Source organism: Plectropomus leopardus, chromosome 9 (assembly GCF_026936395.1).
Source record: "Plectropomus leopardus strain MGB_pleo_1.0 chromosome 9, ASM2693639v1, whole genome shotgun sequence".
Lineage (NCBI taxonomy): Eukaryota > Metazoa > Chordata > Actinopteri > Perciformes > Serranidae > Plectropomus > Plectropomus leopardus.
In genome coordinates this window covers 8,714,938-8,741,058 of record NC_142184.1, presented here as the reverse complement: position 1 = coordinate 8,741,058, position 26,121 = coordinate 8,714,938, and the positions used below count along the sequence as shown (strand labels likewise).

Sequence of the window (26,121 nt, the reverse complement as noted above, 5' to 3'; positions counted from 1 at the left end):
CGCGTGTGTGTGTGTGCGTGTGTGTGTGTGAGCGGGGGGGTTGAGTGGACTGTCTCCACCTTTAGGACTCGAGCAGTTCTCTTTTGTTTCATCCGTGTGTGTGTGTGTGTGTGTGTGTGTGTGTGTGTGTGTGTGTGAGAGAGAAAATTAACTCTCCTCTCCGCTGCACAGAGTCCCACTGAGCCAAACACATCCTTACTCTAACTGGCTTTGTGCTCTACAGAGAAATAAAGCAACACACTAAAAAATAAATAAACAACCAACGACAGTAGAAAAAAAAAACATTCATATAGAGGTACCACATGACAGTGCTTGATTTTTTGTTTGTTTTCTTTTTTTTTTATAAGCATGCAACTTGTAGCAGGCAAAGTGCAGAAACAGGATCAACAAAGTAAAACACTTCATTTACAGACGGCAGTGGAGACAGTGTTCAGTCCATGTTAGATGGAGAAAAAAAAACATGACGGAGGGAAGTATCCGGTCGGTTTTTAAACATGATGATGGTCTAAATTAGCTTCTTTTAGGAGGAAAATGTGTGCAATTTTTTTTTCGTTATAATACTCTCATAATTGTTTCTCTTGGTCCCTGAGCTTTCAAGTTTTGATTAGTAATTCCTTTATTTAAATTCCGTCCTGAATCACATCTTGACCAACTACAGGGAAGGCCTGCTCATGATAAGTGCTACCAAAAGATTTCACACGACGCCGTGCAAAGTCCCGCTAGGACTATTTTTACCCGCTAGAATTGAGGAAGAATTTAGGCTTTTTTTACTTTATTGTGCTTTGCACATATGTATCAGTAAAATAGAAGTGCTACTGTTACCTGCAGATTGCTCTGCGATGGTCTTGTGCTCATTTATTATTCACTACCTTTGGATTCCTTTTAAGGTTTATAGATTGGACTTTGTGTTCAGCCCAGGTCATAACAGATCAACATTTTTGCCCCGAGGCCTCGTGAGCCTGAGAGAGGCGAGATGTTATGACTTGAATGTAAACAGGATGTGTGGGTGAGCATGACAGGGGCTCAGCCGTCACTCCTCGTGGCGTTAGCTCAGCTCCTTGCGTTGGAAGGATAGGGGTCACAGTGCAGCCGCGCCTCAGAGCCCTGTCACGTACATCTCCATGCCGTCATTGAAAGTGAAGATGGTGGTGGTGCTGGAGGTGGCGGAGCCCTGCTTCAGGTCGCCGATGCTTTCGTACAGGTTCTCCCCTGGCAGCAGCAGGGCTTTGGCGGGCAGGTGCTGTAACTTGGGGGTCTGCTGCGTCGGCGGCGGCGGAGGGGGCTGCTGCTGCTGCAAGGGCTGCTGGGCTTTCTTCCGCCTCGGCCGCAGGGTGGCACACGTGTTGGGGGGCCTCTCTCGCTTCCAGGCGCCTCCGCCCTCCATGTTCTCATAGGCCAGATCGCACTCCTCCGTCCCGATGGACTCGTAGCAGTGGTCGTCGAGGGGCCCTCCGACGGCTTTGCCCTCCTGAAGGGCCCACGTCTGGGGTTTGACCACTACACTAAACCCCCCGTCCCGGTCCCGGTCTCGGTCCCGGTCACCGCGACCCAAGGTCCGGAAGCCAGGATTGCCTGGGGGAGACCCCGGCACAGCTCGCTTCTTCTTTCCCGGTTTACACACCTTCGAGTACATCTCCGCCACCTGCAGTCAGACAGCACGGCACTGAGGTTACTGACTGTACGAAAAGACTTGATGGGAAATAGGCTTATTAACTTTTATAGCGAGAAGATCAATACCACCGTCTTTTCTGTACCTTAAATTTAAATCTAAAGCCAGCAGCTGGTTAGCTTAGCTTAGCATAAAGACTGGAAACTAAGGGAAACAATTAGGCCGCCTTTGTTCACAGCTAACGAAATGTACCCACAGAACGAGCTTCGATTCCCATCATGACGAGTTTAAGAAATGAAATTTATCAAATTATCTAACAAAAATTGATGTTGCCAAATCTTTTTTCAATGCAACGTCAAAACAAAACAAAAATTCATAAAATCTTACTTCCTTTGTCTGAGCAGTTTTAAGTAATGTTAAGTATTTAAGTAATTAATTTAAGTCAATTGAGGCCTTATTTTTGGATTAATGAAATCAATGCTTGGAACCAGGATTGGAACATAACCCCCGCAATCAGGAAGGCTGCAATCACATTTGTTGTTTTCCAAACCTCTCCTCCACTTGTACCAGTAGTGCCACCTGTGCTGCATGTTTTCGATCTCTCTCTGCTGAAACACAGCTGACTTAAATGATTTGTTATCAAGCAGCTTCATAACGAGTTGATCATTTGAATCAGCTGTTGGAGCAGAGAGAGATCAAAAGCGTGCAGGACAAAAGGTACTCGAGGAGAGGTTTAGGAAACTCTGACGTAACCAATGTGTTAACAGGAGTGAAGATGGAGGCAGTATAAAGACTGAATGTCTACTTCAGGGCGCTGTGTGAAACCAGCTGAACGAGTTCTTTTAAGGTACATCTTCATCATGTTTCTTTTCCTAAACTAACTGTACTTGCCTAAATCTAATTTATATAAGTTTATGTTAAGTATGTAACACCATTTGTGGGGCACTTATTCGTTTTTCAATTTTCGTAAAATATCATGCAAACAGTTTCAGGAGGATGTTGAAAAATGACAAACGGTGGTTTTCGGGGACAGTTAGATGCATGCTGTCACATGAGGTCGACGGGCAACAAGCAGAGAATCAAGGAACATAACTTTGCATTACACTTTGGTTTTTGTGCAAATTATACAAACATGGTATCGTGTTTAAGAAATGCTGGTAGGCAGTTTTTGTTAACGTTGTACAGAACCAGGTTAGCTGTTTCCTTCTGTTCCCAGTCTTTATGGACATACATGCTCTTCTAACTTTCAACAGCAAAATGTAAAATTTCAAATTAAATTCAGGCACTCCAAAGATGTGAAAAACCTGAAAAACGAAGTGGAATCACATTAAAAAGCTTTTATTGTAGTGACTAAATCATTAAAAAAGCCAACATGTTTCGACCACTGCCGGACTTTAAAAAGGCCTTTTAAAGGACTTTTTCATTCTTCATGAGCCCCCGTCACAAGTCTTTGACCAGCACTGGATTATAGTCTACAGACCAGCCACTCATCTCTCTCTTATTTCTACTTCTGTAACCTTTTTAAAATATTCTATCTGCAGCATGTTAGAAAAACAATTTTAACTTGTTAACTTGCAGTGACTATTATACCGTGTTACATAGAATCAGGCAGACAGTAAACAGCAAACCGGTTATCATTTTAGTGGACAATAGCAGGACGGTAAAACTGGGTGAGGTCGGCAGAGAGCGCCTCATACGGTAACAGAAGGTAAAAGGCATTGTCATTACAAGTTAAAATATTTTCACTTTTCTGCTGTCGTCTGGGACAGAATTTACAACCAGATGTTACTAAGCTCCCTAACACAAGAAGGAAACCCGGGCGATCTGTACATTTAATGGACATTTCTAGAATTATTACATAAAATAATTGACACAAAATAATTAAATATATTTTATTTCATTCTTTTTAAACCACACAACATCAGCATCACAACATTAGTAATGTGTGTTTGGTTTTATCATCCTGACGTTCCTTTTGGTTGTTTGCTTTTTCTGTGCCATTCAGGAGCTGATTTCGGTCTGCAGTTTGCCTGATTCCACGTGAACGCAGCATTAAAGGTACACGTCTCCTTGCTTGTTTTTTTTACGATACAAGAAAACAACAGTAACCAGCCAAAAATGATAAGAAAACTTTAAAATCCTGGTTCACTCCATTCAAATTGAGCAAGGACTCATTTTCAGCCACTATCTTTAAGTTATGTAATTAAGATGCAACTTGGAAGATAGGTTGAAAAATGTTTTTATTTTGCTGAATATTTCTTTGATGATTCTCAAAATACCGTCAGGAAATGCACATTTGTTAAACTGCTGGGTTTTTAAAGATTGCTGGGCATTTATTTTTTTTAGAAAAACATGTTAAGCTCACATGCCCTGGTAATACTGCACATGAGAGGCACAAACTGGGCTATATTAAATATTATATTAGATCTATTTAATAATGATGTAAATAAAATTAAGCGTAAATTAACGTGTAAAACTGTTTAGTGTAATATTAAAGCTACTTAATTGCACATTAAAGGAGAACCAAGAGCCTCGACACAGTAATTTAACACACGAACAAGGTTGATGCACAGACTGAAGAGTCGTTGCTCACCACAGCAGCAGACGGCTGTATATTCTCCACCGTGTGAGCGCCCAGCGGTCCCAGGGCTTTGTTTTGGTGCATGAGCATCTCCTCATCCTCTGGAGGCTTCCAGATGTACTGCTCGCCGTTGCCCATAAACATCACTTCCTATAAACAGAGCAGCAAATTGGGGCAGAGCTCGTCAGATGTTCATCTTTTTTGAGTATTTGTGAATGTAGTAACTGCATTTTAAAAAGCAGACGGGATTCATTAAAGACAAATGAAGCTCTTTAAGCATGCAGACGTGATGCAGCACAGAGCGGGCGTTAGACATGTATTAGATTGATTTCATAGCGTATTGAACCGATTTTCCCTGGAAGGTCGAGCTAACGTGAGGAGCCATGTGCTTTTATTCTGGATGACTCAATTTCAACATGTTGCGTCATCCACATGAACATCAGTGGTGAACAGGCCTGCGAGCAGACAGCGTACACATGTAAGCCTGTGAACTGCGCGTGTTGCTGAACTCGGGTCACAGCAGATAGCGCGACCTCGCTGACCTCACGCAGGGCAGCAAATGGTCTCCCACTGTCACCTGGAGGGGAGCACAAAGCCTTTAGACCCACAGTAAGAGGAGGCAGTCTGTCTACACTCCTGCTGCTGCAAACATATGGAGGAGGTGACACTGCTGAGCGCAGAAAAACCCCGCTATCACCGAGAAGTCTTCGACAAATAAACACAGCTCACTGCCCGCACTTCAGAGTAACGTCCACAGAAGTGCCAACATATCACAACACCATGCACGACGGAGCCGAGTGCAGAGAAAACTGCACCGCTGGCACAATTACAGCCGTGTAGATCCTCTGCAGCATCAACAGGAAATCTGACAGAAATACTCTCCACTGTACCTGGACGACACGCCGCATATTAATGTGTCTGATACTGATGCTGACAAAGAAGTACAGCGTAACATTCATCTCAAAGACTGTTGTTACACGTACCGGTGCAGCCAGCAACAGATATCTGAGCCTCACAATCAGAACGAAGATTTCAGAGACTTTCTGCACCAACAGGAGACACTCTGGAGTCGATACTTCGTCTTTTTACTTTTAGTACGTATTACTGCGCCCCTTACAAAGTACATACTGCTGCATGGAGTATGCATCCAACTGGGACATACTACTTTGTCATAACATTGTGCGTTTTTGACCCTCTTGCTCATACGTCTGCTGCAGTTTGTAGCACAAAATCTGAAGTTGAAAGAAAGCAGCAGATCTTGACGTTATCACAAAACGCCATTCGCTGAGCTCGCCAGAGATGGAGGTCGACCTGGAGAGCTCTGCCATTTGTAGTTTGAACTTTCACGTTATGAATGCAGACATTATAGATCGTTTCAGACTGATTGTAGTCATTGTGGCTTCTGTCAGCTGTCTGTGGCTCAGTTGATGAGTCTGGTATTTTTCAAGCGTATTTGACATAGTCTGTATTGGGACATACTAAATATTTTTTCTGGCATACTAAATAGTATGCTTGTGTGGGTATTTGAAATGAACCAAGTGTGTCTGAACAAAACTGAAAGGCGGCCATTAGACAGCATCTAACCCTGCGTGAAAAACACAGACCCCTTCAGGTCAGTCCCACAATGCATTGCTACAGCAAAAAAAATTGTTGCAATAGCCAATCAAACATGCATTATCCTGGTAGACTACTTTTGGTTTTCTGCTTACCTGGCAATCTGTGCAACCACAGATGTGTTTTTAAAGTGATATCATTATAACTATTCACTGTTTTAATATTATAAGCTGCTGTTCAGTGTTCTGCTGCATGATTAGCTTTTAAATGTAATGATCTGCTAATGAAAGTGGACTTTCTGAATAGTATTTTGTATCTGCTGCATGTCTCTTTTGTACCTGAAGCAGCACATCCAGCGCAATCTAGTGTTTTGTTAACAAACAGTCTAAAATCCATTCAGATCTACTCCAAAACTAAAATGGTTCTTCGTTGTCCAACGTTACATCCTTCCACCTGATGAAAATAAAGCCAACAGTTATCCGTAATCCTGCTGACAAACAAACAGAAAAACATAACCTCCTCTTTTTTTTTTTTTACTGTAACAATCTTAAACTTAACTTACAAGCTTTTCAACTTTCAACTGCATCTCATGGTCTTCATCAGCGTATGGAGTTTGTCCAGTTGTCATGGAGATGAGATGCAGCTGAGAGCTCTGGAGAAAAGCTGTTAGTATGTGCACCTCGTCCTCGTATTAAAGGCTAACATCAGTATTTTTTAACCTGCACCGTTTTCCCTTGTTTGTGTCTATGTGACCAGTGGAAACTATTTTTTTAAAAACTGGTCCAGTACTGAGGGAGGCAAAACAGGCTGCAATGTATCCTTGAGCATCATCAATTTGCATTTTCTAAAAGTTCTTGTTTTTGCCCCAAAAGGCTCATGCTGTTAATAAACATGTCTGACAACAATATGGAAAAGATCCCTACAGAGATACATCTTTTTGTTGAAGAGCGCAGGCCTTTGAACACTGAGTCTGTTTTTTTCATCTGAAATTGTCTCACATCTAAAAATAAATGCAACCTCAATCACATTTACTCACTGACTTCCAAACTTTCATCCGTCAGTATTGTTTTTCTGGAAAAGATTCTATTTTCTGCATTTTTCACATCTGTCTAAAGACTTCAGTGTCAAAAGAGAGTTTTTCAACCAAGAAAATCCATCCACAATAAAAAAAGAGGAACAGGTCGCATAATATTATTTCATAACTAAGATAGCAAACTTCCAACAGGTCAGATAGTAATATAAAGGTGGATGATGGTAACGAGGACGATTTGGACCGGACAGACAAACAGAGAGTGACAGTGTGGAGACAGACAGAGAGGACAGCTCAGCCCTGTCATGTGACACGGGGAGACAGTGGTGACGGCTAGGGAGGTACCTCCAGACCTCCACTGCGGGACAAAAGGGACAAAATGTGTCTTTACATTTTGTCTCGTATTGCAAATTTCAGCAACAAACAGAACAAAAAAATACATTGAACTCAAATGTGCAAGGTTTCTATGTTAAATTTCTTTTTCATGACAGATTAAAAAAACACATACAGAATAAACCGACTCAGTGTGCAAATGCTTCCTTTTTGTTTGACCAGAAACAGCCCTGAAATCGCCATCGTCAGTTCCACCAAACTCCATGTAAATATGCAGTGATTTTAGCGTACATACAGCCAGCATACTTTCACATCTGATTGGGTGAATTGAGGGTTTATTTTTAAACCAAAACTGTGTTGGTGATTGTTGAAACAGTGGAAAGAGGAGCCACAGTGGCATTAGTGAGATTTATTTTGCTTTTGTGGACTTTCAGTGTATTGTGTTTTACAGTGATAAAATTAATGTTTATTTCTATGAAGTCTGGTGGATTTAGCAAAAGCAATTTTAGGGCTGTTTCTGGTTAGACAAAAAAGGAATTTGCACTTAAAAAGGGGTCGACCTCTGTTTGGATTCTTTCCATAATGTTGTCAGAGACTTTTATTAACAGCAAAAATAAGCACAGTATGTGGATGTAAATGACTGCTGGCTGCTCTCACTCAGTACTGGACCAGTTTCGAAAAAAGTTGTTCCCATTTGTCAATCAGACACACTTAGGAAAATACAGTCCAGTATAAAAAAATACCTAAATTACCCTTTAAGAGATTTTTTTTCAAACTACTTCATGATATTCAACTGTTTTGTAAACGTATGAATTAGATGAAAAAAGTAGTTCCTTGACCAACCTTTGGGAATGCCGGGACATTAAAGGCGTCTACGTTTCTCCGGGGCAACTTCGTGCTGTGTGGGTGTGGTGGAGGAGGGGCAGGATGTGAAGGCGGGGCGTGTCTTGGAGGTGGCACCGGCGGCTCCCCCATATCCGTCCCGCTGTCCCTCTTTTGGGGAGCCTTGTCGGCCTTCCTCAGCTTCCTGACGCAGGCGTACTCGGCCGTCTCCGGAGGGTGAGGTGGGGACATGACCGGGGCCTCTGGTTCAGGTAGCCCTCCCTCTACGTCGCCGTCCGGGTCTGGGGGTGCCGGGGTGTTGGCGGGGACGGCTGGAGGGGCCGGGGTGTCCGTCTGCCCGGCCCTGCCTACCATGGCGTACAGGGCATCATCAGTACGTGTGGTGGAGGAGCTCCGGCCCACCTCAGAGTAAGTGTGCTCTCCGTCCTCTCCAGTCCCAGAGGGGATCTGGGGAAGCTGCCTGCCTTGAGAACGAAGGTCAGAGTTAGACCTGCTGGGCAGAGGGTCCACACTGGCTGGACCTTTTTCCTTTAGACGCCTCTGAAAGGCCGTCGCCCACCATAAAACAGAACTCACACACATTTACTGCTCTCGTACTGCACAAATATTTGTGAACATGAATAAATCTCTCACTGAGATAGAGAGAGAAAATGTGGAGCTGACAGTGAACTGGGAGCTGACGAAGATGTTTGAGAGAACGCATCCAAATTGACTTCGTTCCACTGCAGTGGAAGCAGGACAAATACGAAGCAGGACATATGCTTATATTTCTTCAAACCCTCTCAGGCTACTGTCACTGTGCCCACAAACACAGTTCCCTGTTGACTGTCAGCGATGGAGCTCCAGGACTCGTCTTGGCTCTCTGAATTCTGTCTTTGAGAGAGAGAGAGATGCATGTTCATAAATCAAGAACAGTCTAGTGGAATAAGGCTGCGTTTAGTAAATGTAATGTGAATTCTGTTTTAGGGTAAACTGCATCAGGGTTTGCATGAATTTAGGGTCAGATCAGATACGGAGCTCGTGGAGGAGAGTGCGCAGTCACACAACACAAATGTTTTACATTTACCAAAATGTTTGCATTACAGTGGGTTACTAATGTTTTAGCGGACTCCAAAACTGCTTTAAAACTGCCTGTTCAAGGCGGGAATATCACGCCATTTTGCCACCTCACTGTTCTGTATATAACACATGATCACGGAGAGGAGGGACAGAGTGGTCTCGCCTCTGAGCCGAGAACAGACGTAGTAACTGAGCTTGAGGGGTATTATGGTATACCAGCGTACACAGAAATCCTGAAGGTATGTTTTTTCAATACCGTCATTAGTACAGATGCTCCTCTTTCTATTAAACTCATTGTATATAGTGCACAGCACGCACCACCAAAGCCCTGTCTCCAGTGTCTACTGGTGGAACAGGCAGCTGAGCTGAAAGACACAGCGACACCTATTAATGGAGGAAGAGGTTACAGGACTGTAAACAGCTGGCAGCCAGCAACGGCTGAGAGAGACCTTGGTAAATAACAGTTTTGGTTTTTTTTTACATCTGACTTGATTTTGAGTAGCCAAGACAGTTTGGGTGAGTTTCATTTTGTTTCCGTTGAGTTTGAATGAAGTGTGTTTTATGATGAGTTGATGAGGATATTAAGCCTCTTCAGTCTTTTATGTCTGAGGGAAAGTTGAAGTCAAAAGGTGAACAGTTGTATTTCCCTGTGTAAAAAGGAAAATAGGTGTGAGAATATTAGTTTTCATTTTGTAGTGTATTTATTTGTTTGAAAAGCTGAAAGTAAATTGAGCACTAGTTGTCGGGAGTGTCTGACACTTATGCTGTCATAAACCATTTACCTCAATGAAATTTCAGGAAGCTATGAAATATTACATAACGCCCACGCGTAGTAAGAACAGCGCTGAAACAGCCGGTGTAAAACGTGGAGGAAAGATGTGACCATGGATGTGGCGAGTGTGACATTTTGATGACGTATTATGTTGACGACCACACCGGGAGATCTGACAAACAGCTGTTAGCAATTAGCAGCTAATTAAAAGAAGAACAGCGACTTTAAATGTCCGCAAAGGCGCTCCTTACCGTCTGAACAGAGGACGAGATCAGCTGCTATATAACAGAGACTAACTGATTGTTTTTGGCATGTCGTGCCTTTTTTATTGTTTAGAAAGCGCTGCTGACACATATGTTATATATCAAACTGGGGATTGACGCTTTTGTGTTACACATCACGCCTGTCACACCTCTTCTGATTGCGGGATGCTGGGATGCAGTGTATAATCACACACTGGAGCGGGATGATGCCGCCGCCGTCATTTTGGGTCTGTGTGAAAATGCAAAGGAGGCATAAAGCGGGGAGTTCGTAGCGGCTCTATAGCACGTTCTCTGTGTGGAAAGGGCTGAAGTCTGGCATTAATAAATGAGGATGAGTCAAATCACAACATGCTGCAGTTACTTTTCATGCTGTTTATCTGCTGAATTCTCCAATTGATTTTCTAATTTTCACTCATCTCATGGACGGCATTGATTCTGTTGTATCGTCACTGTTTGTGTTTTTCATGATTTGAATGTTTCAGTGGTGGAATTCAGCTAAGTACATTTAGTCAAGTGCTGTAATTAAAAAAATATTTGACCAACAAAATGATCATCTGTTTATCAAATACTCCCCAGATGTTACCTTGAGTTCGTGAAGACAACATTGTTTTTTTTTTGAATGCCTTCCCTCTGAACCTTGAATCCAAAAAAGGGCGAATATTATTTATGAATTGGCAACAGCAAAGCTACATCAACACATCAGTTTACAAACTCGCACGCAGCTCCTGCAGTATAATCACAGTCTTATTTATCCAGTCGTATGCTCTGAACCATTACAAAACTCTAAAGCTAATGTTTTAGTGAAATGCACATGTTTGGGAAACGCGTCAGCTGGATAAATGAGACTGTGATTATACTGCATGAGATATTTTATTTATTTACAACCATGTTGTAAACAACATTTTTGGACATAGTTTGCTGTTGTTGAACACCGCTCCCATATGTCGCAATTCATCAATAATATTCTTTTTTTTTGGATTTTTGGGGGAGTAACTGTTATACTTTTGTAAAAATACTTTATTGAGTGAAGTATTCCTTTAAGTATAATTTTGATATACTTCAGCACTTCCATTTTCTGCTACTTTATACTTATATTCCACAACATTTAAGAGTATACTACTGATACTTTTTACTGTACAACAGTCTACACTTTGCTTGTTACTTTTTACATTTAAAAAAAAATTCTCATATGATATGATGCAGTACTATTTTTGATCTACCCAGTAGTCTGAAAAGCTCTATGTAACCTTGTTAAGAACAGTACTATATAAATAAACTTAAACATTATAATAAACATTGTTATTATATAGAGCACAAAGTATCTGAAATTGGCTTGAAACTGAACTACAGCATCAAAACTTTCATATTTGTCGGTGATAAAATCAGAATATTCTGTAACATTTTGAATGGAGTCATGCTGCATAATGAGTACCAGTGCTTTTGATACTTTATGTAAATTTTACTGATAATACTTCTGCACTTTTACCTAATTCAAATTTTTGAACTCAGGACTTTTACATGACATATGTTATGGTATCTGTGATATTTCTGCTTTTATTTAAATAAAAGATGAGAGTAAATTATTAGAGTACTTCTTCCACCACTGCATGCTTGCGTGGTTAAGAAAAAGTCTTCATTTTTTTAAAAAAAAAAAAAAAAAAACACTTTTAATGATGCAAAAACTGCTTTGTCATGCAGCTAAAACAAAACCAGGCATTAAGGATTTTGTCAGCAGATGACACAGCGGTACTGTTCACAGAGCACAGGGCAGGATTTGCATGTGAAAGATGCACTCACTTTTGCCATTGCAGTTCATCTTGTTCATCTCAGTGTCAGATTTACTGATGGACCGCAGCTTCGACTGCCTGAGTATACCCTGACAACACACACACACACACACACACGGAGAGAGAGAGCTGGTTAAACTCTAATTAAGACTGAAGAGGTGTCCTCTGAATGATATTGTTCCCTGGTGAATTAAGTTGCTCCAGCTACCTCGGCTGTAGCACAAACAAAACATCGAGCAGCGTGTTGCCTGATACCTACCATGTCCATGAGACGGTGTTTTCCACCCTCGCCGGGAACATTGTGTGTCTTCCCCTTCCTGTAAACACAACCGCTCTGTCACACAGGTTGACACTTACTACAGTGATGCGCTTCAGTGTGTGTGTTTGTGTGTGTGTGTGTGCAGACTCTGACTCACTGTCCATGTGTGACTGAGTCATCTTGCGACTCTGCACGTGTGTGTATGAGAGAGAGAGTGTGTGCATGCCAGTGGTGGTACATTTGCTCCAGTACAATTTTGAGGTGCTTTACTTGAGTATTTCCATTTGAATGCTATTTTATACTTTTTCTCCACTGAATTTATTTGACATTAGTTACTTTGCAAATTTAAATTATTCATATAAAATATAATTCAACTAATAAATTCTTTGAGATTAGGTTACCCAACAGTATATAAAGTCATTAAAATAATCTCCACCTTTACCAGCATTTTACCATATACACATTAATGCATCAGTATTTATAAACCAGTTATATTATTCTGTAAATATGATACCAAAATGGGTCATTCTGCAGATTGAGTACTTTGACCTCTGGTACTTTGAATATATTCTGATGCTAATACTTTTGTACTTGCTTAAAGGTCCCATATTATTCTCATTTTCAGGTTTATACTTGTATTTGGGGTTGCTGCTAGAACATGTTTACATGCTTTACTGATCAAAAAACACATTTTTTTTGTACTGTCTGCCTGAATATACCTCTGTCACCCTCCGTCTGAAACACTGTATTTTTTTGGCATCTCTATGGCCAATGTCTCCAACACTCAACTCAAACCAAAACAATCAAGATTGATAAACAGCACCACAAGTTAGAGGAAAAATAATGAATTTTTGATTTGGGGGTGAACCGTCCCTTTCAGTAAAGGATCTAAATGCTTCTTCTACCACTTTTACTGCATGTCTTTACTTTATGTAGATACTTTAAGTACACATAGCTGATAATACGTCTTAACTTTTACTTAGAGAACATTTTGAATTCAGAACTTCAGCTTATAATGGAGAACTTTACATTGTTGTTCTGCTACTTTTACTTTAGTAACGAATCAGAATACCACCACTGGTGCGTCACGTGCATGTGTAAATGAGCATATGTGTGTGTGTGTTCATGTGTGCAGGGTGCCTCACCTCTGGCAGCCCACGCAGAGCACCACGATGAGGATCGTGACAACAAAGGCTGAGGCAGCAGCGATAGCACCCAGCAGCAGGACCTTGCCGTAGGGAGGAGCCGTGAAGTTCAGCCCGTCCTGCATGGAGGCCATGTGGGAGCGCTGACGCTCACTTGCTCTCACACACACTCACACTCACACCCTTACAACTCATCCACGCAGGGAAGTGCCACGGTCTCACTGGGATCTGCAGCAAGAAGGCACAGAGTGGCTCTTAATTACAAAATTATCTAACCTTTACAAAACATTAAGCAGGTTAACAAAGCAGCAGAACCACAAGTAAAATATTCACAGTGAAGGGAAGCGGCAGTTTGAGGAGGGGGAGAGAGAAAATTCCCGTCTGGCGCAGAAGCAGTGAAGTGAACAGACATTACGCCTCCGGCATGTGCTTCTGCTTTACCTTGTTGGAGGGATTACTGAGCTTTGTGTGTCACACTTACATAGACATCAACAGCATACCTGCTCAGTTATCTGGGTCTGCATAGGATAAAAGTGAGCTTGTAAACTGTGATACTCAACTTACGGCCCACGGGCCAAATCTAGCTCCTGATAGAGTTCTGAGTGGCCCCCCAACCATTTTCTAATTTACAATAAAAATAAAGAGATTCACAGTGGGAATTGTTTATATGCATTTTGTATACATAAGGTGCCAGAGTTCATATAACAGCATCCAGATAGAGCTTGTTTATCAAAAAAGTGCCAGTGGAGGATCCCTGCACCACCTGACAGAGGTCCTAGCTAAGGCTCTATTGTCCTAAAATCCCAGCGATGCCCCAAAATCAGAGAAATGTCCTAAAATACTAAAGACGTCCCAAATTCCTAGAAATGTCCTAAGATCCTAGAAACATACTAAAATCCAGAAATGTCCTAAAATGCAAGAAGTCGTGGATGAATCCTGTAAAAACAAAGAAACATGCTTCAGTCTTAGAAAATATGTATGGGGCCGCTGTAGCTGGCCCCTGGCCTCCTGTCATTTTGCAAAAGTGGCCCCTAAGCAAAGCAAGTTTAATGTCCCTTTCATAAAGTAATCCAATATCATACATCCAACTCTCTGCTTTTTAACTGAAATAAACCAGAAAAAATAATCGGATTTGTTTGCCAGGTAGCTGCTGCGATCCATATGTGTAAATACATATTTCTGATGGTTTGAACCATTCAAACAAGAACAAACATACATATTGAGAAGGTGCGATGAGTCAGAGCCAAAGCTGAACACGCCAGCAGGCAGAGGAACCTGAAACACTGAGTCTGAAAACACGGCGAGCAGACACAAACATCTTTCCTGCTTCTCCTCGACGCTTGCCAGACGATTTTGCATTTTGGCAGCGTAATATGTTTCAAATAAACAATTAAAAAAAAAAAAAAAAAACAACACACGGAGCCATAACAAAAAGACCAAACAACAAGGCTGTTCTAATCTCTGTCAAATCATGCCATCTGTCTGCTGTGACTGTTTGTTTTCATGTGTGTTTATTTGTCGCTCGTCCATCAGCAACAACACGACTGAGCGGCAGACTGCAGGAAACATACCGCCTGGTTTTGTCCAAAAGTCTTGTTGTTGTTGGGATGACGATGATTAACTATCTGTGTATGTCTCTCCAAATGTCTCGTGTGTACTTATTCAGTTTAGATGTACAGATTTTCCTCCAAACTAAACACTCCATGATGCAGTTTCTACTTTCAGACTTCTTCAATCTGTCTTGTTAAAGATCAAATCTGACGTTGTAAACATGTTTTAATATTTTATTCCACATAGATCCTTTTCCATTCAGAGTTTAAAGGTCCAGTGTGTAAGATTTAGGGGAATATATTGGCAGAAATGGAATATAATCTAATAATTATGTTTGGGCAACAAAAGCACATGCCTGCACAGATGGTTAGGTTTAGGCAAAAAAGGCAAGTCGGGGGGGGCATGTACAGAGGCTACATCCTCGCTGCAGCGGGCGGGGCTTTGATTGCAGCCTCGGCCCTTTGCTGCATGTCAAACCCAAAAAAATAGTCTTTAAAAAAAAAATAACAATAAAAGGCACATGGTAAGGGGTGGGATCCCATTCAGACGAGAAGTGAACACCAGACTACTGCGTGAAAGTCCGGGGTTTGTTGGATCTATCCATCGCCCCTTCTCCCTGCCCTATAAGGACCTTAGTGCTCGTGATATTATGTTGTTTCCAGCAGTGTTTCAACATGAGCCGCGACAGGTGCCATCTGGCTATCCAGTAGCGTGTCATACAAAGGTGGTTTTTGGGGGTCTTATGCCTGAAATCTCTGCAAAAGTTGTAGTATTTGATGATTTTGGAATGACAACGGGCTGGCGCAGGAAAAACAGTGTTTTTCCCCCTGAGACTGCTTTATTCTGTGTTTTTATCAGTTTAAATCAACAGGTCCACTTTTTTTTTTTGTTTGTTTGTTTTTTTTTGCAGAGGAGGAGACCTTTGAGGATAACTTGGCTCCCTGTAAAAACCTCCTGAACGCCTGAATCAGAAAAAAGGTGAGCACACATTAAGTTATCAGAGAAAATAGATGAGCAAACCATAGCAGGTGCTGATCCAGGAGCTCGTCACTGACATGCAAACAGCTTAGGAGAAACACTGATTTGTGACATTACACTACTTTATTCAGTGTTTTTGTCTAAATCACCAGATACAATTGTTTTAGAGAGGAGGAGACTGCTGCTGATAGTTCGGCTCCTGGTAAAAACCTCCTGAACAAAAAACATTGAAGGAATTCTAACTGGGAGAAGTTTCAGCTGGTTGCAAAATGCAATCCTCGGTGCGAGATGACACCAAAGCCTCCTTAATCTTACACACTGTTCCTTTAACCTTCACAGTCCAAATGACTTTAACAGCTTGTCAGTAGTCTGAACAATGTGTTTCTTCTCTGAAGTTGTGCCAGAGCTTTGCTTTTTTTTTTTTTTTTGCAGCTCAGATAATTTATCTTTAGCACTGCAGCAGAGATCTGTTAACGTTGGTGAGGCCTCATAAGGATTCAAGCAACCTGAGCATGAATTGCAGGTTCACTCCTCTTTGTTCGTGCCTCTTCTTCACTTAAGTCATCCATTCATGACCTTGTTGTTTGACTAAAACCTAATTTGGGGTTCATTATGCTTTATCCCACATATATCACCCAATAAAGACCATACAGACCAGCCAGATTGTTGCACACGTTCAAGGGCGTAGATTTTGAGTCAGACACTTCATTTCCTGTATTCTGGTGAATATTTCTGCACCAATTTGTGCTTTTTCTGCATCAATTTATGGTGTCAAAACAAAGCTCCTCTATGTGATTTTTTATGTAATGTTTTTATCAAACGGGACAACTGTATTTTTTTAAACACTGAAGCGTTTCTTCTGTGTCATCCCCGAAATCTTCACTCATGCACATGTTTATGTGTAATCCACATATTCGTTTGAGAGCAGCCAAGTCTGCTGATTCAGGCCACACCCCGCCCAATTATGCAAAACTTCTGTTTATTATTTTGTGAATTTTCTGTCAATGAAAAGGGGACACATATATATGTTATAAAATATTCTCTGGAGTTTGGAAGTCAGGAAAAAAATGCAAGTGTGTACTCAGACCCACAGTATGTTTTGTGCACCATCTCTTACAGAAATAAAACCCTTCTGTCCGACTCGCCAATATTTTCTCCTCATCTCGCCAAGACTGGCTGCTCATGCCCAACAGATCTGCTGAAAATCTGGCACACATCTGACCAAATGTAGCACTATTTTTATGTTTTTTGGTTGTGTTGTTTTTTTTTCATTTTTCCAAAACAGCAATTTCTGAAATTCTCCCACACCTCCAAATGTGGCATGCATCATCTCTGGACTCCCATGACTCAGGAAAAAAACTGAAAAAACAAGCATGAGAAAGCACTGCACTGTTTTGAGCATCCAGACTGTATGAAAACACCACAGTCATGCTAGCTGCTCTGTGAAGCTGTATTTAGACACAGTGGTGCTTTGAGCTAAATGCTAACGTCAGTCAAGTCCCTGTGAGGAAGAAAGCTGAGGCTCTGTCTTCGTCTGTGCAGCGCTGCCTCTGATACAAACACCGCCTGACATTATTCACAGCACATTAAAGAGAATAATTTCTTGTGATCACATGATTCACATCCTGTGCAGCAGATTTTACATGACAGAGATGCTGAAAGTTAAAAAAAAAAAGAAATCATCATGTGAACTTCATTATTCTTTCATTACAAATAACAGATAAATCTCAATATCTAAAAATGAAACCAATAAGTCAGATTGTTGCACACTTTCACATGTTTTATCCCCATATTTCTTAAATCAACAAACAGGTGAGCCGATTTATGCTGCACCTATTCCCAGCTGGCTGGTGGGCGTGTCCCTGTCTGTGTTTGATTGACTGCAGTTTGCACTGGAAGGACATCAGTGGAGAGCACACCAACATAACTGAACTGAAGTGACGTTTGCAGGTATGTTTACATGCTGTTAAAATGTGCTGCAGCTCTGCAGATAATGAACTATGAGGCCTGCATTAGTTGAGCACTTTTCCCCGGTGAATTGTTTTGTGACTCACATGCTGAGGTGCAGGACAAAGATGCTTGTCATTTGTGAGTTAGGTGAATAGGAGATGGTAGCAGAAAAGTTAATGTGGGTTGTTCTGAGTTTGTGGCTCTTGTGTTGTGAAACTTGAACCTGGCTGAAGTTTTACATCTACGTAGATGAAACAAAGAAACAATATTAAAGTCCCCCTCCAGACATGTTTTAATGTATGTAAACATACTCTGCTATGATTAATATGATGTTCTATGGGGTTTTACCTCATTAAAAAAAACACTGAAAAGGGGTTCGAAGCAAATGTACTCTTTTTCCCCAGGCCCCCTAAGTGCACTGGGCTTTGAAGCCAACTTTCGTAGTGGCCAAACAATGGCGTTACATCTGTAATATGATGCTATCAGGCCAGAAAAGACTTTTTCCTTCAGACCTACATTGTCAAAGAGATGTAAATCAGTGGATTGATTTTTTTGAGCTTCATAATCCTCATAAGATGACTTGTTTGTTTTTTAAGAATTTGATATATTTGGTCAGATAAGTCTTGAAGAGCCGCAGCATTTATTAATTTTATTCAAGTTAGCAGAGTGCTGAACCGTAAGTAGCCCGGTCAGCTGGTGGAAGTCTCTAAGTCTCTATCGGCCACACAGCGCAAAAGCAGCAGCGATCATATGGGTACATTTATACGCAGCAATCAAACTTTTTAGGTTTAGCTTTCCGCTTTCTCCAGCAATCTAGCTCCAGGTCAGGGGTCTCCAAACTTTTGTGAATGGGGGCCAGATTAAATCATGTGAAAATATGATATGAAATGACAACAAACGCAACTGTTTTTTAAGTGAAAAAGTATTTAACCTTCCACCGCTCCTAAAACTGGCCATCGTCACTGTCAACTTCATGCTTTTTTGCTGTGGCCATGTACTGAAATGTCTGGAAATATCTGGTGTTAGATAACTATGTTTTCTTACTTACCATCTGTTTATGAAAACACATGAGTTTCACCTACGTAGTTCCTTCTTGGTGCATGTCTTCAAACTGTATGATTGTCCTACCATCGTGAGGTGAATGAAAATAAATGCAAAGGGACCTTGCTTGATTAACCAATATAGTGTATTTATCATATTATATATTTTGAAAGACAAGCCGAGGGCCATTTAAAATCAGTCTGAGGACCACAGTTGGCCCCTACGCTGCGCTTTGGACATGACTGTTTTAGGTTGACCAGTGGAAGAGCAGTGTGCATTAAGATGACTATCATTAGAGGAAACATCGGAGAGATTCGACCACACGTTTGAGCCTCAGTCAGCGATTGGCTTTCGTATTAGTGACGTATCTAATCCAGCTTGCCCGGCGTGCAGCTGAATCAAAGATTTTAGGGAAGTGGACAGACGTTCCTGTCAGTAGAGGAATGTTAAAACATCCCGCTAGTGACTAACTTTGCACAGATGCACATGTCCGTATAGTCACAACAGACATTTTAAGTGACATAAACCTAAGAAAAACACATATTTGAGTGGAGAGGGATTTAAAATATGCATTTCTCCTTTTTGGTTTCAGATTTGTATCTCAATGAAGAACACCGGGCGCGTGATTTACGGAGCAGGTATGTTTCTGTCGCAGATGAAGAATGATGCAATTTCATTTCAGTTTGGCTTTAACATTCAGCTCAATAGAGGGTGTGTTCTGTTAAGTCATAATATCACTGGTCGGCACAATGAAATCACTTCTGATAGGAAGCAAAGATCTTCACTGCCTCTATTTTAAAGTTTGTTTTGTTTTTTTACCCTGGTTTTTCTTATTTTTTTCTCCATAAATGTTTCTTCTTTTCTGTAAAAGTATTTTCTTTGACTGTCTTCACTGGATGTGTCTGCAGAGGCAGGACAGAAATTTATCACACTCTGCATGGCAGAAGTTTTGCAGACTTTTGGGGGTAATTTGCATTTCTTTGAGGAGATCCAGCCATGAACCCGACTGTTCTCAGCATGAAATCCAATTTGCACCAAATTTCATACACGGATATCTTGGTGCTTCTTTGCTTCTTTTCTCTGTAAGTTCAGGGCGTTCTGACCAGAAACAACAGCTTTGTTTCCTGACTCAAATGAACCCCACCTTACTACTAATAAAACAAAAGTCATATTTTTCAACTCTGGATATCCAACATAATTACACACTCCTTTGAGCGTGTCTTAAGAAAGTGATTGCAGCAGCGAACGTGTTTTCCCAGCATGTCTGTCAAAACTATTTTGGGTATTTTAACAGCAGCCAGCAAACATGTCAAAGATTTCTGTGGCCTGCTTTTAATGCCACCAATTCATCCACCAGCGCTTCACCTTCAACACTGCGCTTCCTGACTGAGTCTGAAATATTATGTTGGAATTAAAGAACCATATGCACCTGTGAGGCTTTAATTCACAGTTGCAACAGTGTCAGTGTAATTATATCTGCGCTGATTTGACAACAGAGCTGAGGAGTTGGAGACGGAGAGGGTAATGAGAGAGAAGAAAGGGGAAAGGTGTAGGTGTGGAGGAAAAGAAAAGAGCGAGAAGAGGGGAGGAAGACGTGCGTGGGAGTCCTGTGGCAGGTGTTTGAAGATGCTGAAAGCAGATGATGAGAGGAGGCTGTCACATTTCCCAATGAGGTTTCCCGGCCTTCCTTCCTTCCTCTTCCCCTTCCCCGTCTCATTGAGTGTGTCCACACCTCCCCACCCATTCTTTTCTCCCCTCTATCCCCCTGCCTCCGCCTGCGGTGTTCAGCCAGAGTGACGCCTCAGCACTGCAGTGTAATCTCTGGCCCTACAGCTGCCTCACAGGAGCCAACCAATTGGACGTAGCGCTCAGAGCAAGAGCAAGAAATGGCCCTCCCCCGGCTGATTTTTCTGCTAAACAAAGCCCCCCTCTCCATCAGCCACAGAGACCCCCCCTGCCTGTGGCACTCAATGTGCTCGTTACAAACCAGCGAATACCTGCAAGTGCAGATTTGCCAGGTGTTGCCCTGACCGTGCATTACAGACCAGAAGGCTACTTACACTGAGAGGAAGGGCCATATGTGGCCAGAAACTGGAGCATCATCGATCATTAGTATCTCGTTTCTGTACTGAATCGCATGCATTGTGCGGGCAGTTAAAAAAAAAGTAAAATGAGCGTAAATAAACAAGTTTTTATTGAACATATATGCAGCATATAATAAATGAAACCAATTAATGAATAAATAAAGCTCTAAAAGTGAGTAAGTGGACCGTTGAGCTCAGAATATTCTGCTGCATTTATAAAAAAAACATATTTTTCTGTCCTTGAGTCAACGGACTCACAAGAGACTGCTCAAGATTATTATTGATTAATCTGCCAATTTTTTCAATAATGAGTTAAAAAAATAGAGATAGGGAATAGGAATCACCAGAGCCCCCTGACACGATATTGTCACTATACTTAGGTCAAGATACAACACAATTGCAATATGCTGCAATATGCTGATTATTGCGATAACATATATAGTGAATTATTACCTTTTTTCCAAATAAGGAAAAACTTTACAAATATCTACTCAACAAATATAGGAATCATATTTAGTAGGCTACCAAAAGTTGTATTTGTATTTGCAGTACAAATACTTTATATAATAAACAATTGTTACTTGCCATCCATGTATTGTACAATACAGCCATGCGCAATATCACCATACATTGCTGTAGCGGTGGGAATCACCTAACAATACTTTGGTTACAACACAATATTATTGTGATTTTAAATGTTTTGCGATATGCTGGCCATTAAAAAAACATATATTACGATATATATCCATTACCTTTTTTCAACTACAAATTAAGCAGCCTTTTCTTATTCTGAACTTGTTAAATACCGCTGCTTGGTCAGTGATTTCAGCACCAAACGCTGACACCAAAAGCCACCTTTCGTGCTGGTCTGATACGCCGCCGAGCAGCGTCAGTTTATGATGTAGCCAGACGGCACCTGTTGCCGTCAGTATTGAGCGAGACGTACGCAGCCAGCAGCCAATAGCCAACAGCCGCAATGTAAAGTTATGGAACAACTGCACACTTTCACTGTATCTCCATTAAAATGGTTATTTTTGCGACAGACAAGCTCAGATTATTATAATAAGTAGCTGAAGTGTCTCTTAGATCTGTTTGTTATTGTTCTATAAAGAGTTAGTCTCATTCTGAAATCTCACGAGATGTCTTGTTGCAGGAAGGCAATTGTGAAAACATGAGTTAGAGTTGGAAAGAGCAGGAATAGTTATTACGATTAATCCATAAATCATTTAGTCTGTAAAACATTAGAAAGTTTCCAGAGCCCAGTATGATTAACATCTTCTGGATCTGTATTCAGAGCATTAATACAGCAGCAAACCACTGTTTGCTATGTAAATATATAGTGGAGTAATGGTGCCCTGAGCAGAGAATGAAGTCATGCTGCCCCTGTGTGTGTGTGTGTGTGTGTGTGTGTGTGTGTGTGTGTGTGTGTGTGTGTGTGTGTGTGTGTGTGTGTGTTGTAATCCGAGCTTCTCTGTTTTTTGTTGTGGTAAAACAGTCTGTTTACATGTTCATGTGAGTGTCCCTATAACCAGCTCATCCCTGACACTTTGTAGTGTTCTCATATGGCGGTGACCACTGATAACAGGACGGGGATGTTATGGCACTAAATATCGACCCTCCAGTTAACACTGTTAACTCTGTCAGCACTGTTGCTGTTGTTTGGCGCTATTTATGTTAACAACATTAGCTGCTAGCTGCAGGCTCAGCCACCTCTATGTTGAGAACTATGTCCAGACCAGCGGTCGACCGTTTTTCAGGACTGATACCAAAACCAATTATTAGTAGTTAATGAGACCAATAAAACCAATATTTTGGAAGTGATAGGCATTTACAATAAAATTTTAAAAAAAGCTTTCTGACAATATTTGGAATTTGGAATATCACAAACTCCAACACAAAACTTTTTTATAAAGTCAAGTGAAAATTTAAATTAAAAAACGAATAAATGAAAATAGCTCCCTGAGGTTTCACAAACTAAAAGTTCCTCCCATTTTGACACCTTCTTTGCACTTTTTAATTAAATCATCATTAAAATAAAAAGCTGTTGCAGATAACTGGCAAAATCTTTAAATAAGGGCCCCAATAATCGGCCAGGCCAATAATCTGTCAACCACTAGTCTAGACAAAAGACTTAAATTTTGCATAATGCCCATTTAATGTTTGATTTTTTCCAATCAACAGTTCCAAAGATATTATTTTCATGTTTTCTCACCCATAGACTGTATATAAAGACAGACATCACATCACTTTCTTCCACTGTACAAAACTGAAGCCAAAATATTGCAGATACAGCCACTACGCCACCAAAGCACCCGTTCGACCAATCGCGAGCAGCGCCACTGATTGTGAGAACCACGATTGGCTCACACAGCTGTCAATCATGACATCAAAACTCCTTTGTATACTATGAAATAACTAATTAAAACCAAATTCATCAGAAACATAAACACTTGAAATAATGCTGTGTTAAAATGGAACTTGTGAGCTCATTTTCACGACATGGTAATTTAGGCAATTTCGTGAACTTGTAGCTCTCAGAAAATTTCCACTTAGGAGGTCAATAAATACCACAAGAGGGGGGCGTTCATATGGACTCTTCGTGTGAACTCGCCAAACATGATTCCATCTACACGCAGCAATACATCAGGCTGATAAAAACCGCCTTAAATGGCAGGAACCATGTTTGGGAAACATTTATGTGACCTGTAATTTGAGTTTTTAGTTTGGTCCAGGTCCCGTTTAAAACATGGTAAAGTTGGGCTTTATGACCTATACTGCAGCCAGCCAACAGGGGGCGATCAAAGTTTTTAGCTTCATTTTGGGGGAGCTGTAATGTTATCTATCTTTATATAGTATTATGTACTCAACAGAGAAACATCCTCACAACAATCTGGAAGCAGAGAACAGATGACTTTAACAATGAATCTGTTATGAACATAGTTGTCAATTAGTTTTCTGTCCATCAGCTTAACGATTCATCGACCTTTTCTTTCAGCTCTAAAATCGAATGGTTCTTGTGAGAATTTTCTGCATTTCCTCATCTTAAATTCGAGTGAATTGATTCTCTTTGGATTGTCTTTGAATTAATGCCCAGCCCTATAACAGAATATTAAACAATATTGATCAATTAATAACCAAGAAAATAAGTCGTTTCACTCCTGAATGACTTGAGGAATGAATATATCACCTGTTGACTTAAACCTATTCTCAACAATTGAATGTCTTTAAAGGAAAGCTGTGAGATGGCCAATTAAATAATATGTTATTAGGTGAAATTTTATAAAAAAGAAAGACAAAATTTCTTCCTGTTTTTTTTTTTTTTTTTTTTACAAAATAAAGGCTCAATTTCGTTCAAACAATAAAATAATGTTAGCAGTTTCTGCTCACGGCACAAAAAGTCAAACAAGGAATTCTGTTGTAATCCTCATTAAAAATGTATTTTTCCAAGAACACATTCAGCCCTACAGAGTTGCAAATCAACACTAGCAGGCTTTTTAATTTTCTAGGAACATGCTCTGCATCTACATGTGTGTTCATTATTAATAATAGCGACGCTCCTCTCTACAAACAGCCAGCAGTGGCCTCTCTACCGAATCTGCTCAGGTTTTTGATAAACCACCTGGGAGTTCATGTGGAGCAAAAACCTCACCCTCTGTGTGACACAAATAACAGCAGTGTGTGTGTGTGTGTGTGTGTGTGTATGTGTGTGTGTGAGAGAGAGAGAGAGAGAGAGAGGGGGGGGGGGGGGGGCTGCTATTGTGTGAGAATGTGAATTAGGTCAAATGTTTGCTTGCAACAACGATTAACCATGCCCCTGTGAGGAAGAAAGCTGAGGCTGTCTTTATCTGTGCAGCGCTGCCTCTGATACAAACACCGCCTGACATTATTCACAGCAAAATACTGGAATCATTTCAGCACTGATCACATGATTTCACATCCTTCTCAGCTGCTTTGGAACAACAATGCCAAAACTTAAAAAAATAAAATAGGAAATCATCTCCATGTTTTCACACTGTGCATATTGTAAAATCTGTGTGTGTGTCTGTGTGTGTGTGTGTGTGTGTGTGTGTGTGTGTGTGTGTGTGTGGAGGCTGTGTGTATGTGGCACCCACTCAAGCAGGCATCAATCACACGCTGGCTGACGGTTCGGCTGCCCGGCTCGCCGCGCCTCTGGGCTCTGACACCTCAAACTGCAGTGGTGACAACAGGTTACAAACCCAAAATGATGCACAGAAAGGCATGCAGGGGCGTGAATAAGGGGGGGACATGTTCGGGCAGGTGGAGGCTGCACAGAAAATAAAAAATCCAGGTTGATGCAGCGTGCTTTTATCATTTTGTAAAGCCTGTAGCATCATTTTTCCCCCTCTCTCCTCCCTTTTTCTTCTCCTCTAATCATCAAAGCGTTTCCGATTCATGATCAAAGTGGTAAAAGGATGTTGTGTCCCTGAGGTCAGCTGGCAACTTACACGACAAAGCCCCACACCCCCTATTTATGAGTAAGGGAGGCGAAGAGGAGGAGGAGGGCTGCAAATGTTAATTATCTTTATGCTTCACACAGGAAAAACGACTGCTTCCTGCGCCTTCCTCCCATCAAATCACAATGAAGTTCTCTGGTGAATGCGTTAATTTGGGGGGCTTTAAATCACAATGCAGTAAGGTGGGTGCACACGTGTCTGTGTGTGTTAAATGCATGACCAGAGGAGATGGAGGGAAAAAGGCAGGGCGAGCACAAAGAGAGAGGTGCGTTACTCTCCCTGCATGAATAAAGGATGCAGCTTATCGAGCTCAATCTATAGGCACATATGAGTGACCCCCTCCTCCTCCCCTCCATCCCCTCCTCCCTCCAGCCTGTCACATAGCCACGGGCACAGAGCATTGCGCTATCCCCCCTTATACTCACTCAGCTCACAGATTTTGGGAGGCGCAGCGTCAACCCTGGTCGCCTTCTTCAGTTTCCCCTCGGACCAGGCGCTCCCCGCGAGCATAATCAATCACAGGCGATAACTCGGCTCTCTCGGGCTTCACCAAAATGCAGCATATTGCATGTGACATCCCTTTTTGAGCGCCCGCTGACCCGCTTGTGCGCCCTGTCCGCGCGCCTCTGCTCCCCAGCCGGATGGGGAGGCTGGGAGGTGTTGAACCTGCCTCTCTGTCTGCCGCCGCCGCTGTATCTCCAGTATGATCTCCAGGTTTCTCTCCTCCACGGTCCCTCAAGCCCCTTCCATCTGTACTCGCATCCCCTCGGCTCAGCTACTGTGCTTCCATGTGACACAGGCAGAGCT

General features: G+C 41.5%; 2 protein-coding genes across 4 annotated transcripts in view; one reads left to right on the top strand and one right to left on the bottom strand.

Moving 5' to 3' along the window:
- Positions 1-139: 139 nt before the first annotated feature.
- On the bottom strand, positions 140-26,121 carry LOC121947195 (uncharacterized). Of its 3 annotated transcripts, XM_088081882.1 has the most exons (8): positions 25,740-26,121; positions 13,236-13,463; positions 12,091-12,148; positions 11,842-11,920; positions 7,951-8,414; positions 6,307-6,396; positions 4,203-4,340; positions 140-1,642 (listed from the first exon to the last, which is right to left on the bottom strand). In XM_088081882.1, exons 2-8 carry the CDS (start codon positions 13,367-13,369, stop codon positions 1,097-1,099), a joined length of 1,509 nt encoding a protein of 502 aa, XP_087938008.1. In that variant the 5' UTR covers positions 13,370-13,463; positions 25,740-26,121; the 3' UTR covers positions 140-1,096. The 3 variants fall into 3 exon arrangements, with proteins under 3 accessions (XP_087938008.1, XP_042348064.1, XP_042348065.1); XM_042492130.2 differs by lacking the exon at positions 6,307-6,396 and having other exon boundaries at positions 25,740-26,120; XM_042492131.2 differs by lacking the exon at positions 6,307-6,396 and having other exon boundaries at positions 7,951-8,297; positions 25,740-26,120.
- The window catches only part of LOC121947414 (sodium/potassium-transporting ATPase subunit beta-1-interacting protein 3), a 35,876-nt gene continuing 11,949 nt past the window's right edge, over positions 2,195-26,121 (top strand). Inside the window, exons 1-5 of the mRNA XM_042492466.2 lie at positions 2,195-2,456; positions 3,615-3,667; positions 15,697-15,764; positions 17,577-17,714; positions 19,348-19,393. The gene's annotated coding sequence lies outside the window, so the exon portion shown is untranslated. The remainder of the gene's footprint in view (positions 2,457-3,614; positions 3,668-15,696; positions 15,765-17,576; positions 17,715-19,347; positions 19,394-26,121) is intronic.